Source organism: Scardinius erythrophthalmus (assembly GCF_964197995.2).
Source record: "Scardinius erythrophthalmus genome assembly, chromosome: 18".
NCBI classification, from domain to species: Eukaryota; Metazoa; Chordata; class Actinopteri; order Cypriniformes; family Leuciscidae; genus Scardinius; species Scardinius erythrophthalmus.
This window is the reverse complement of record NC_138238.1, coordinates 12,084,514-12,098,811: the sequence shown is the minus strand read 5'-3', so window position 1 is coordinate 12,098,811 and position 14,298 is coordinate 12,084,514. Positions and strand designations below refer to the sequence as shown.

Below are 14,298 nucleotides of genomic sequence, written 5' to 3'. Positions count from 1 at the left end.
CGAACAGAACTATATAATAGATGACCTCAGTGATTATCATTCCTATGCATGTATGACTCATGGGTCTTTCTATCCGTGTGTGAATGTTTCATGGGTGTCAACACAGTGAGAGTTAAAAAGTGAGAAAGTTGGATGAGTGGATGCACAGAAGTGCTGGCTGTGATGTTGTGAAATGTTAAAGGCTCACTTCATGATTATTAACTAGGTTATGCAAAAATAATTTTGAATGATCTTTTATGGTTTTGATTAGACGGATCAGGTCTGTAGTAGAGCATTTGTTCATACCCTAGTCAAATTTGAAATGTAAACGCAACATTGCGATTAGAAATGTCCATAGAATTTAAAAACAATCTCAATAGCACATTGACTTGCTAAGTTATCATTACACAATGAATTGAGAGAGCAATCACTCTTTCTAACCAAGTTCACATGCTTGAATAATGTTGTGACATTTAATTTGACAACTTCATTCTTGTATCTACCACTATCTACCGATGAATGCATGGATCAGCGACTGGGGCTTGAATATGACTTGTTGGTCCAGCAGTACGATTTTTTTACATTTGGTTCGGGGTCCATCCTAATAACAATTATTTTAATAAGTCCAAATTGCAGATGAACTGCAGTGTACATTCACTACATTCGGGGTCAGTACAATTTTTAAGTATGTTATGCTCATCAAGGCGGAATTTACTTAATCAAAATGTCATTTATTTGATGGCAAGGATGAATTTCCAGCAGCGATTAGTCTAGTTAGTCTAGTGTCACATTATCCTTCAGAAATCATTCTAATATGCTGATTTAGTGCTCAAGAAACATTTCTTATTATTATCAATGTTGATACAGTTGTACTGTTTAATATTGCATCCGACGAAATGCTCTGATTTATTCCAGTAAATCTTTTTTTTTTTTTCTGAAACGAATTTATTTGAAATAGAAATCTGTGACAGTATAAAAGTCTTTACTGTTATTTTCGATCAATTTAATGGGTCCTAGCTGAATAAAAGCATTCATTTCTTTCTTTCACTTTTGAATGGTAGTGATATGAGAAATGGGAACACATTAGTTTGCATTTTGTTTCATGACTTAACTAGAACGGCCTTGCTTTCCACCAACGATGACAACTGCAACAACCACTCAGCAAAACATTAAAATCTAATTCCAGCACCGGATTGCCACTCGTTATAACACGCACTAACAAAATGAAAATTCCTGCTCAGAAGCTTCCTCTGTATTATACACATCCCTGCCGCAAGCTATTTCATGAAGTGGTGTGGACACGACCTGCCGCAAATGACATGTATGATTACTCTTGTGCTGTAAAGCATCTCATCTCACTTCCCCTCACTTGTACAGGCAGATAAAAGTAGGAACACACATGCACAGGCTAAAGACGAAATAAAGGGCTCATGAATTCTGAAAAGAGGCTGTATATAGATGCTCACTCTGTGATATACAGGCCCCTCAGTGAAAGAAAGTCACTTTAATTAGACTTTACATATAAACTGCAGATTAAGCGAGACACACTGATTATTCACCCTTTTTGACTACCCCAGTCAGGAATTAATCCCAGACAAGATTACATTAATGAATTCCTGAAGTATTTTTTTTTCTGTTCCCCCTCTTAAAATTAAAGCCATTATCTTACTACAACCCAGCACTCTGAGAGTCCCCCCAATGTCGCCCGAGCTGAAAAAGACAGTCGATAATGCAGTTATTCCAGTTAGTGAAATCTCCCTCCCTCTGCCTGTCCTGTGGAACATCATTAAAACGATTGAGTTTGACTTTAAACTAGTTTGGGGCCTTACAGCTGAAAAAGCATGTCCTTTTAACACTCCTGCTTCCTTGGGGACCTGTTAGCATTGTTCTTCTCTCCAACAAGAAAATTGGATGATTTCTGACCACCCCTTCATCGCCTCAGCAGGGCGAGAAAACTCAGAGGAGGAGAAGCAGAACAGCAGTACTGGCTGCTGTAAATGTAAAAAAAATAAAAACCTGTAGGGTGGGGGTATGAAACATGCAGAATTCAAGTGAAGTCTGAAGAAAAGATTGGAGCTCCCCCTCTCAGCCTCTTTTTAAATTAATTTTATAGTCGTCTGCTGCTGGCTCAGCAGATTTTTGTGACGATTATATAAGCGGTCCAATTAAAGGTTTTCCCTGCATGCTTGGATTAGCAAGAGTGACACTGATCTGATACGCTACACCCTGTGTCATTTATGCAGTATATGCACTTTCGTACAAATTACTTTGGTATAAAAGCATCTGCAAGGAAATGTTAAGGTAAACCATTGGGAATAATTGAGGCTTGATTCTTTACTCTCATTTGACCTGACAGTGCACATGGGAACGTGAGCCGTCAACATTTATGTATGGGATGAGAATGAACCCTAAGTGGCACCAGAGAGAGACTAATATTCCAGTTTGGATAATGCAACTCTATTCATCCAGTTCTTCATCAGCTAGGTGGCCGGCTACCTTTGACTGTTGCATCAGATGGATGCAGTGTTTACTCCCCGAGCTGCATGCAATGTTATTTCTGTCAGATTGAGGGATCTTCGGAGCAGGTGGGAAAGCAGTAAAGCCTTGGAGGGCATCATTCCTTCAGCTGCCTGCTGGCCAATTGTATTCATTACTGACTGTTATGCACAGGGGACTTTAGTTGAATCTCCATAACAGCACACGTGGGTGGCTTGATTTCTGACCGTACACATATATATTTGGTATACGCATGGGTGCGGGGATGTAGGCTTTTTTTCGGATAAGTGATCATTATGCGGGCTGTCAGCACAAATGTGGACGTCATGCAAATATGCTCTGAAACATAAACAAACGGCAGCTGCGAGGCGTCACCTTTTGAAGCTGGAGGGTGCTCTCGAGTCTGGGGCTGGATTTAGACATGAGACCAGAGGCGTTGACAGTACAGTCTCTCAAGTTGCGAATTTCGGTCAGATGGGCTCGATGCTTCTCTCTTTGTCTCCTGCAAAGGGTTAATACATTTTTAAACCACACAATTTTATTTTGTGCAATGAGAAATGTCAATGACAGAAAAGAGAAGCAATAATCTTTTATTAATACAGTTTAAAACATACAAATCCATACCCTTTGTATTCATGTTCATTTCATATTATTAAAAAAAAATATAATACAAATATAATCTTAATTATTATTTTCAACAGTTATCACAACAAATCATGAATTATTAATTAAAAAAAAATGAACAAACCTTGTCATGAAAAGGCCAAATTAGTATTATTATTATTACTATAATTATTGTTATTTTGTGATTTTACAGACCTTGACAAATGAAATGTATGTAAAAAAATGTTTTAATTAAATTTGTTAAAATTTGTTTGTTTTTTAAGAAATTATGATAAAAGATTATGCTAAACTACTTATTAATACTGATGATACTGTTTTCTTCTCAAGAATTACATTTTCAAATTGGAAGATGTCTAAGTCGTTATGAATTGTATTTTTAATGTATCGTATTCTTGAATAAATGACCAGACGGGATAAAAACATTACCATCATGTCACTGATCCACAACATCTCTTCAAAAACACTCAAACTTGTTATTGTGTTGAAACATTATAACATATTGTTATTCTAGCTTCCAAGGATGGTTTGGACTTTGGACTCACTTGTTTTTGCAGTAAAGAGCCATGCAAGCCACTCCCAGCAGGCTGATCCCCATGGCTATGCTGAAGATGGACATAATCTGTCTCTGATAGGTTTCTGCACTCTCTGAAAAGACAGACAAGGACAACACACACTCATCTTCAGGCTTTATTCACAGTCATCATCACTGTGCCAGTCTAGATTGAACAAAATAACCTAATGTAGCTAATTGGCTCTTGTAGGTTGTAAGGAAAATTCAATGACTCAATAATGGAAACATTCCCAGTGCAAGAGAATCAGAATTTTTAGAGATGATTGGAAAGGGACTGTTTCAAAACTAATTGGCTAGTTATACCATTTTGGCACGTTTAACTAGCACACAAACATGTGCACACAATCATATTTGATTTGATGATGGGGGATAGACAGCAGAGAAACAAGCAGGGAGCTGTCAGCTAAACAGTCATGTGTCAGTGGTCAGACAGGCTTAAAATGCGCTTGCCGTAAGAATCTGCCTTATGATTGGTTTATAAGAATCCAGCACTATTGAACTGGATATATACCTGACATTACATTACACAAAGTGGAATTTACTGATTTAATAATAATAAAAATAAGTTCATAGCATGCTGGGAAATGCATTCTTTCTCCTTGGTCCATAAAATTAAAATTTTGGTTTTCTGTAGGGCTGGGCGTCGGCAATATAGCCAAATATGAATCTCTTATTTAAATCGAGTTTACACTTTGTTGGTTATAAGACAATAGCCCTGTTCACACATACAGTCTTTACTGGTAAATTACCAGTAACAGATCATATGTGAACAGGACCTGTTCAAATGTACCAGTAAACTGGTTCCGGCTATTTACTAGTAAGGGAAGTTGTAACATTACCAGTAAATTACTGGTATAGACCTTATGTAGCTCCGCCCCTTTTCAGCGCTGCGCTCCTTGTCTTTTGTCTTCCGGTCTGTATTTTCACAGCGATCTTGCATTTATGAATGAACAGCTCATTTTAAAATCTTTCCCGGTCTACTGACATTTGTTAAGACATCTGCTTTAAACATTATTATCCTCATGATAAATTTCGTTAACTTTACATTAAGTAAATCTACTTCACCAGCTAGTAACTCCTGGACAGCGATGCCATACAAATATACAGAGCGACTACAAAACGGAAGTTCAAAGACAGTATTCTAAAGATGGCTGCGCCCTTGTTTCTCTGGCGCAATGAAGATTACTGGTATTTTGCACGTACGAGGTCAGAACGCGTAAGAAGTGATTTGGGCCAATCAGAAGCCATTGAAAGAGCAACGGCTCTGGGCCATTCATAAAATTATGATGCAGATGGCACGTTTACTCAGCACTGTTTACAAATGTCTTCAAATTGGAGTTATACCGAAACTAAAACTCTTCTCCTCGTGCGGGCGGATGAAGAGATTTGTCAACAACTTTAGAGGGCAATTCCGGTTAATGACATCATCACAGAGTTTACCGGTATTTGGAATTGATGCGTGAATGGGCTGATACTGGTAAAAAGCCAGAACGCTGTTGCTTGTGTGAACAGCACATTTGTGAATTTACCGGTAAAGTCGCTCTGACAATTTTACGGTGATTTACCGGGACTGCTGTGTGAAAGGGGTTAATGATTCACAAGTGTGTAGAACACAGTAAGTGAGCGTGGTGAATGATAACTCCAGAATTTTGAGTGGATGCGCCACTGACTACCTTAAACACTTCTGTGTGGCCATTTTGTTCACACACTCAACATACATGTTTATGATTGGTTGCAATGCTTAACACTGCAAAAACATGTTGTAAAAAGAAACCTTTGACTCTCTTCATAGAGCGCTCAGACAAATATGTACGGGAACGTCTGAAAACAGCACCTATCAGCTGTCATAATTCTGAGATGAAAATGGGGAGTGAAATGGGCTTAGATATTTTGATAACATCAATGTATCACCTAGCCCTACTTGTCTTTCGCGACGACCTATAAAATACAGCAAAAAAAAGGCTTTATCAAGCCATCATTCAAAGTTTGTCTTGAACAATCAAACACATGTTGTGGATTTTAAGAAGCATTCTCAATTTAAATTGAAATGATGATGATAACCCTGATTAAAAGGGAGCTGATCCTCCCTAACAACTTCAAGTCTTCTGAGAGAAGTTCCACTAGATGTCAGAACATTGATGGTGAGATTTGTTGTGTGACTTATATCCGGTAATCCAATGCACCGTAAAGGCGTTAAAAGGGGTTCAGGTCTGAGTTTAAGGTAGTTCTACTGCATAAGACTTAGTGAATAATCTATATGGATTAATCTTGGGCAAAAACAAGCCACCCAAAATTGTCAAAAATACATCTGTGGAAAACAAAGAACGGGCAGTGGGATATCAGGGACTGGTCTTCACAGGATATTGAGCCGTAGTTTGGTGGAGTCTCTGCAAACAGATGGCTAGACTCCCTGACAAACATACACCCATGTGAAATGCTCTCTCATGCCATAAATGCACAGAGCTGACCATTCATGCACACGTGCACTCAGAGACACCCCCCCACGCCACTCTCTCTCTCACGGAAAACATGCTCCATAATGGCCAACAACTGGACTCGCTCACCATCCAGATTAAAATCACTGAGGCAGTCATTTCCGAGAAGCAGAAATGCATATCAGTTCCACTTAAGCTATCTCTCCTTCTCTGACAGTTTTTGAGGAAATCTTGAGGCGACCGTGTGAAGCACGACTAATGGAAAACTTCACAAGATTCACTCGTTCACTTAAAGAAATGCTTTCAGTTGTCAGGCACATGAGAGAGGACGGTAGGGCAGGGTGTGTGGATGCAGAAGAGGGAAAAGCTTGCGGAAAATCCATTTTCACAGCAGTTTTTTGGGCTCCTGATTGTTGACACTGCTTTAAGTCTGTGGATGCTGTGGTTTGTTAGGGTAAAGGCATGTATTTAGCCCTTGGCTGTGTGATATTTCTTATCCCCAGAGACTTGCTATGCAACATGCCACCTCAGCAAGGTGCACACCTCGAGGCTTCGCAGTAATTAACAGCCACATACACAGGCGAGCACACACATGTATGCGCATAAGCCACACAGACTGCATCGCCCATACAGATGCTGCCCTGTGCCTTTACAATACATTTCTTTTGCTCTGTTTCCATGGAAACTCAAGAACATTAGGCTTCTATGAGGAACAGAGCATCGTGTGTGTTTGTACACATAAATGTTGGTCAAGAATGGGAGAAGCTTGTGTGTGCTTTTCTTTCTTACATCATGAAGATGCCAAGTTACAACTTATATGAATGTATATAGGAAAAAGCCTTAGATTATTTTTAGTCATTTATAATAACAGTTTGTAACCAAGTTAAATGGTTCTGTGGTGCGATGAATGCATTTTTAAAAGTACACATATTCCTTGTAGTCTCTCAAATAAAACGGGGTCATAAAATATCAATATTAAAGGCCATGTTGCAGGTTAACAACCACTGTCGATTAATGGGTACATAAATCACTCAAGATATGTATATCATTTTTAAAATGTCCCAAAAATGGCCTTAAAGAACAGTTTTTTACGTTTTTGGTATTAACGTTTTTTTTACGCAACTCGGTGATGACGTCACGTTGGGGAGAAGTGGAGGAAAGCTAGCCTCAGCCTAGTATTATGGTGCGTTCAAAGTCATCTCGTATAGATCGTATTTACGAGTTGAACGCAATTAAACGCCACCACAATGTCGTAAATACTTAATAATTAAATGCATGGTCCGAGGAGAATGAGTGGAGAGTTGGTGAAGTGTTCTGGTGAGTTGCTATCATTTAACAACGCAGCAATGAGCACTGGAGGTATAGTCTACGAGCAGCAGTGCACAATAACGACACTTTTTTTTTCTTTTCATCTACAAATAGAATCAAATAGGCATCATGCTAGCTATATGGGTGTTTCTAAGCGTTTATCTCTTCCTCCGGTGAAAATGTTGTTGCAAACGTAGCCGCCGCGTGTCTGTCGCTGTGTTTAGCAGGTGCTTGTGTGAGTGGTGCCGTCCCATGGAAACTGCGTTGGAAAGCTTGTGCTGTAGGGAAGTGAGTGTGTTTTGGTCGCTGGTCGAGGAGCTCACCCCACACCAGATGTGACGTGCCTCACTCAGCATCAAGAGTTTTTACACCCAGCACAAACAGTAGTTCACCATTGTCAATCTACCTAACGTTATATATTTCTATATATTTATCTATCTAGCTGCTAGCTATCTATGCTATTGCTAACGTTATGCTATCTGGCTGTCTGCCTATCTCTCTATACTAGCCTATCTATCTATCTATTTATCTGTCTGTCAATCTATATCTATTTATTTATCTATAATCTGCGCTAACGTTATCTGAATACTCTCGTCTGCTACTCGTCTCTCTAGTCACTCTCAATGCGGGCCGCGGGCTTTGGTAAATTCTCTCCCCAACGTGACGTAATGACATTGTGGGGGAAAGGAGAGTCGTTGCAAACCGCTCTACTTTTTCGTATTATATTCCGCTTTGTGATACCCAACGACATAAAATACAATGGATAACAGTTTAAATGTTTATTACCAACAAGTAAATAGCACAAATTCGATGAAAAAAAAAAAACCTGCAACACGGCCTTTAATAATATAAATATAAAATTAAACCATTATTTAATGAAAAAATATGAAAAATAAAGAAAAATATAAATCATAATATAATTTCATATACATGTCCTTACCCATAAACTCAATTCCCAGCTCATCTGCTGCTTCAGGGAGAGATAACAAAAAAGAGACAAGTGGTTAAACAGACGGAGAGAAAGATAGAAACAGGGAGAAAGATGTTATCATACAGATTTCCACAAACAAAGACGTATTAAATCACCCAGATAATAACCGTGAATAAAAAGCAAGTGAGATTTGTCAACTAAAACTGCTCATTGTTCTGAAAGAGAAAGGATTCTGTAGCGGCATCGTTTCGACAACAAAAATAGCTTTCTCTTGATTACCCAAGATACGAGCAGTCACAATAGTGAAGAGGGTGAAACAGTTTATAATATAAAGCACATAAAGGCCTGTTAGTTGCCTGTAGAATAGCCACGCTTCCATAGAGAAGCCAGATTTAGTCAGGGATGGGCTTTAGAAATGCCTCTGTCAACTCTAATGCCCAGGAGATGCTTATTTTTCAACTGAAAAGACAATTGTGTTATTAATTCATCTGAAGGCTTTGAACTAATATGCCTCCTCTTTAAGGGAGTCTTCACCAGCAGAGCAATGGACAAGCAATTCGCCTCTCTAAATACCACCAGTCTGTCTGTCTCTCTCTCTCTCTCTCTCTCTCTCTCTCTCTCTCTCTCTCTCTCTCTCTCTCTCTCTCTCTCTCTTCTCTATCCCACTGAAGCCTTAGAACTGCTGTTCCTGATAAAGAGAAGAACACTCATGCTCTTTTCATTTGAATAGTCCCCTTTTTCAAGCCACTGTAATATAATCTCATTTAAATTAAAATGAAACCCTCACACTTAATTGCTTTTCTGACAGAGGTGGTCTAAGGTTTTTAAATAGACTGCGGCTTGCCCGAGAAAGATTATTTTAGTGGACATACTTAGAGGGGAAAAAACAGAAATCAAACCCAGTGACAGAAAACCCTCTGTCAAATGATAAATTGCCACATAGCAGCCTCAATTTTTCAACGCCACATGTTTTTGCATATATTCATGCTGCAATTTAAACATGATCTGTGGGAAAATAATGAGCTGAAATGTTTTTTTTCCCCCTCTCAAAGAGGTCGTGCTGCAGTTCTTAATGAGAATGCAAGGAATGGTAGTTTTAGCCTAAACAATTCCTGCTTATGATTTAAATTCATGGTGAATAAGGACAGAGCCCTTGTTTATTGGCAGCCGCAGCACAGTGCAGGCACAATGAAGTATGTGGAATCGGTTAAAGGTTGTTTTAAATGCTAATGTAAGCAGAATTGCTGGTAATACTCCTACCCGAGATTTTTGCACAGTGTGTCTCTCCTCTGGGCCTATTGAATTCGCTGTGTGTTGTGGGATCGGGTGAGATTTTTAAAAAACACAACACAGCTCTGTGAGACAAAAGGCCCAGGCGATGATCCAGCGGTTCTGTCGTATCCCTACTGCCAGCATTGCTTGGCCCATTCATGCTGAGGCTGCCTCTGATTGCCCACAATAACTGCCACATTCATCCTGTCATAATCGTTGTGCTGTCATGAGCCACACACACAAAGTCATTAAGCACGGATATGCATGCATTCCTCGAATCCTGGCAGCAAGCTCCTGATGTACTGCTCCCATAAACCACAGGCTCCCATCCGTTGTCCCGTCACCCTTGGGAGACATTTACGCCGTCTAAGAGGAATGGCATCCAGTGCACTGAATCAACGTCAGTCGCTCAGAGACTGAGTGGAAGAAGTACAAAAATGAATCAAATCCTTAATCCTTCCGTTAGTTGGAGCAATAGGCGAAAGCTCCTTTGTGCGGCTTACTTACATTGCCTAATGCTCAAGAGATAAATACCTAAATGAGAGGGGCCGCTGTCCCCTGAGCAAGTCAGTCGTGAAATCCGTCTCCCTCGAGTCACCGGCTGAACCCCAGATTTTTTCCCAGAGCTCTGAAAATGGCTCCACTAACCAAACTCCTTGTTCATACGGGGATAGTCCAAAATATTTCAGGCACTCACCTTGTTTCTTGTCACTCGTGTTTGTACAGTTGTATGAAAGGAGCTGGTGCTTCAAAACATCTTCATAAAAGTGGGCCATATGACATATGCACTATATATAAGTCTTCTGAAGATGTATAATAGCTTTTCGCAAAAAAAACATAGCTTTTGAAAATTGTCCCCTCCAGTGAGCTTTTAACCACTACCACCAGAACTTGATAACCAAATGAATGAGATTCATGAACAAATAATTTAGATATTTTTTGTGAACTAAGTTAAATTAATTAAAAAGATTACATTCAAAAGAGTAATTAGTTCATAAATCGGACAATTGCTTTTCACATGAACTTAAATTTAGGTCTGTTGTTTTGCAAAAAACTATGTTTGGCATTAAAAAGACTTGGAATATAGACCTTGATCAGGGTAATGCCACATTGAATTTTGACTATGAGAGATACAGTAAGTTCAATGGATTTTACATGCCAATGCCAATTGACCCTTTGCAAACTCACAGGCTTGTTTTCCTCCATGTAAAATTCAATATGGCATCTTCCCTGCCTGAGGTCTAGTGCACGATTTATATGGACCATTTGATACTTTTTATAGCTTGAAAACATCAGTCCCTAAAAAAAGCATAAGAACACATTTTCTCCTTTTGTGTTCTGTGGAAGAACGAAAGTTGTACAGCTTTCAAAAGACGAGGGTGAGAAAATGGTTTCATTTTTGGATGAACTACTCCTCTAACACCATCGCTCATACAATACAGGCTAAAAAGTTGAAAGAAAGTCAACAGCATTCCTCATATTAAGCAGCGGGGTTTCTGCAGTCGATGACCCGCAGTGTTATCCTTTGCCAGGAAGCTGGGGGGAGATATGGGGCCAAGCAGAAGCGAGGCTCTTTTCACATCTTACTTGTGTGGTAGTCGATATGGAGACAAAAAAGACAGTCGACGGATGATTTGTGCAAGTGTGTTGAGCAGAGATAGATTGTGAAAAAGCTCCGGGGACAAAAGACTAGGTGGCAGATAAAGCCAAGCCACCCCCAGGGGGTGATTTGTGGCTCATTTGGTGGGTTAAGTGAATAAAGATGCACTGGACCAAACACATCAGGCTCAAACCAGGAACGGGGAAAAACAAACACTGGCCTCTACAGGGTGGAATAAAGATACACCGAAAACATAATGGGCTATGAAAAAATTGTAAAGGCTGTAATTTGACATAAGATATTGAGCACTGTGATTGCTCCTCATGCGGGCCGCTCCAAAGCCTGTTGTGTTTGTTTCCATGGTAGGATTGTAACTCAAGCACATAATCTGGATTAACTGGCTCATTTCTATCAATGTTGAATATGTGGATACAACAAAATAAAAATAAAAACTATAGATGCCGAAAGCTTCAGCCATTTAGCAGATTTGCAACAGCAGTGGCCTAAAATTGCTTCAATGCTAAACGGTGTCAACAGAAGGGTGGAGGAGGCAATACCAGCAGGATTGTGTAGGTGTATCCGTGAAGGAGATGATGGCACTGCTAGAGATGAGGGCTCCATCTCGGGGATTGATGGATAGTGGGAATTTGAATGCTCTCATTGAGAAAATCAGACAGGAAAGAGAAGTATCAGGGACACAAAGGCTACAGAAAGATCCCATTACTAGCCACTCAGAAGGGTCAGCAACTCAAAGTGCACTAAATGGGAGTTTAGGTTGCCGTATCACTCGCTGTAAAAGATCACCCCCCAAAAGCTAGACAATTCATACGACGCTAGGCACTCAGAAACAGCCGTGTTGCAGATTCATCTCGCGCTGGACATCTCTTTTCTCCGCTTTCTCCCTCCAAGGCTTGTACACTTCCTTTCATATCGGTATAATAGCTCTCGGAAAGTTGAGTCACAGGAAGAAGGGTTTATGAGTCAAGGCTTTGTGAGGTTTCACAAATCTTTCCATTACCAACTTGTAAGAAAGCAAACATCTCTCTTTGACAGCTTTTTCAGTGACTATGAACTTCCCCTTGACTACTTGTACTCCACTGTCCTTTTTTAACCTGTGAGACACTCTCCTGGCTCATTGAGCACAGAAATGGCTAATGACTTTAGCATCGACCTAAAATTAGCAAAGCAATTGCTTTCATTCAGGGACTTTCCTAATGACAGGGGAAATGTACTCTTCATGAAAAATAGTCACTTGATCACATTTCGTTGCCACTCTGAGCCTTGTTAGAATCAGACAACAAATGTAAACGGGTTACGCAATATATTTGTCACGCTAAAAAAATTCTGCTCCTGCAGAGTTAGAGATCAGCTTTCCTATAGTGAAAATAGCATATGCAAATGCTTTCTGATTTTCATGAGTGTGGCATTGTAGGGTGATGGCAATTTCAGCACTTAGAGAGAGAGGTATAATTAACTACTTAAGCAATACACGGTTCTGAGAAATCGGTGGAGAACTCTCAGCCTGGAGGCTAAGAGACTCACCTGATGCTAGAAAGGCTGGAACTTCTAAAACTAAGACTGGAAAGCAAGTAAACAACAAGTAAATGATGTTCTATCATCTTTGGTTTGCTGTATCATGAAGCATATTGTCACCAAAGGGCTTTGTGTTGTTCATGCTAGTAGGAATGGAAATAACTCAATAACCTTGTTTTTATCCAAACCAAATTCATTTTTCCTGTATCCCTGTATGAAGCACACAAAATAAAAGATTCCATCATATTATCCCTCAAAGAAAACACACTGTGACAAAAGTACATACTTGGGTCAGATAAGATGGAGTCCGTCTTTGGCACAAACTGGTCACAACGAAGTCCACGGTAACCCTCTTTACACCTGCAAAAGAAGAATGTTCAACATTTCAATACAGAAATATAAATTACCTGTGTGTCTACACTTCAAATATTTTCATCAATATTAGGGGTTGGGGGATGTAATTTTAAAAGCCAAAGAGTTGGAACATCAGAATGAAACACACACACACACACACACACACACACACACACACACACACACACACACACACACACACACACACACACACACACACAGAAACATAAAAAAATCTTACTGACCCCAACATTTTGGAAGGTAGAGTATATTTTGGGGATAGTTTGTATTTTTGTCTTTTAGTCACCCTTTCATTTTTAATCACCTACTGTTTCTGAAGTTTCTGCATAGTTTACCCAAAACATTATCATTTACACAAACAAAAGAAGATATTTTGGAAGAATTAATCAACTGTTTTTGTCAGTGGACCCCATTTACTTTAATTGCATGGAGAACAAATATTTCAAAGTATCTTCTTTTATGTAGTGTTAGTGAGTAAATGATGACAGATTTTTAATTTTGGGGTGAGCTATACCCATTTAAATAGTCCTGTAGTGTGACAAATATATTTTAAGAGTACAAATATTCAAAGCAATCTAACTAATATCTAAGCTAATATCAAGTCATAAAAAGTGCATTCATCTAATTATACGAGAAGCATAAAAATGTTTTAAAATAGTTCTAGATGGAGCATGTGACGCTGCACATCCATTTTGAGTACAGATCTGCATCCACGTGTCCATCCACCATCCATCATTATGCCATTTTCACAGAGAGATTGACTGAACATTAGAAATCAGAATACCCAGAAATGTTATAAATTAGCCTAATGCAGAAAAAGATGAGGATGTAAAGGAGGGAGTGGTGATATGGAGAAGAAAAAAAAAGAAGAAAAATAGGGATAACAGGGCGGGTCTGTCCAGAGCTCAGTGGTGCCTGCACTCGCACAGATAACACAGTCTTGACATTTATGTCACATCCCTACTGAGCTATGGGACCGTAAGGCATTTGACTACTCTTACTGTGAGATCTATGTGAAACAGGGGACTTCTTCCAAAAGTAGCAATGTGCTCTGAATCTGTGTGTAGAAGAACCACAGAGAACACCAGCTGCCCTCCAGCAAAAGCATTTCAGACATCTTCTAATCCCTCTCTCCATCTCTTTCGTCCTTTCTTTGCGTTTTTTAAAGCCTTAA

The 14,298-nt window shown here is 39.4% G+C and overlaps 1 protein-coding gene across 1 annotated transcript in view; it reads right to left on the bottom strand.

Moving 5' to 3' along the window:
* nrg3b (neuregulin 3b) overlaps nucleotides 1-14,298 on the bottom strand; it is a 152,686-nt gene that overhangs the window by 6,177 nt on the left and 132,211 nt on the right. The window contains exons 3-6 of the mRNA XM_081392001.1: nucleotides 13,036-13,109; nucleotides 8,354-8,383; nucleotides 3,642-3,744; nucleotides 2,851-2,977 (exon numbers count right to left, since the gene is read on the bottom strand). Of these exons, the coding sequence (XP_081248127.1) occupies nucleotides 2,851-2,977; nucleotides 3,642-3,744; nucleotides 8,354-8,383; nucleotides 13,036-13,109 (334 nt within the window). The remainder of the gene's footprint in view (nucleotides 1-2,850; nucleotides 2,978-3,641; nucleotides 3,745-8,353; nucleotides 8,384-13,035; nucleotides 13,110-14,298) is intronic.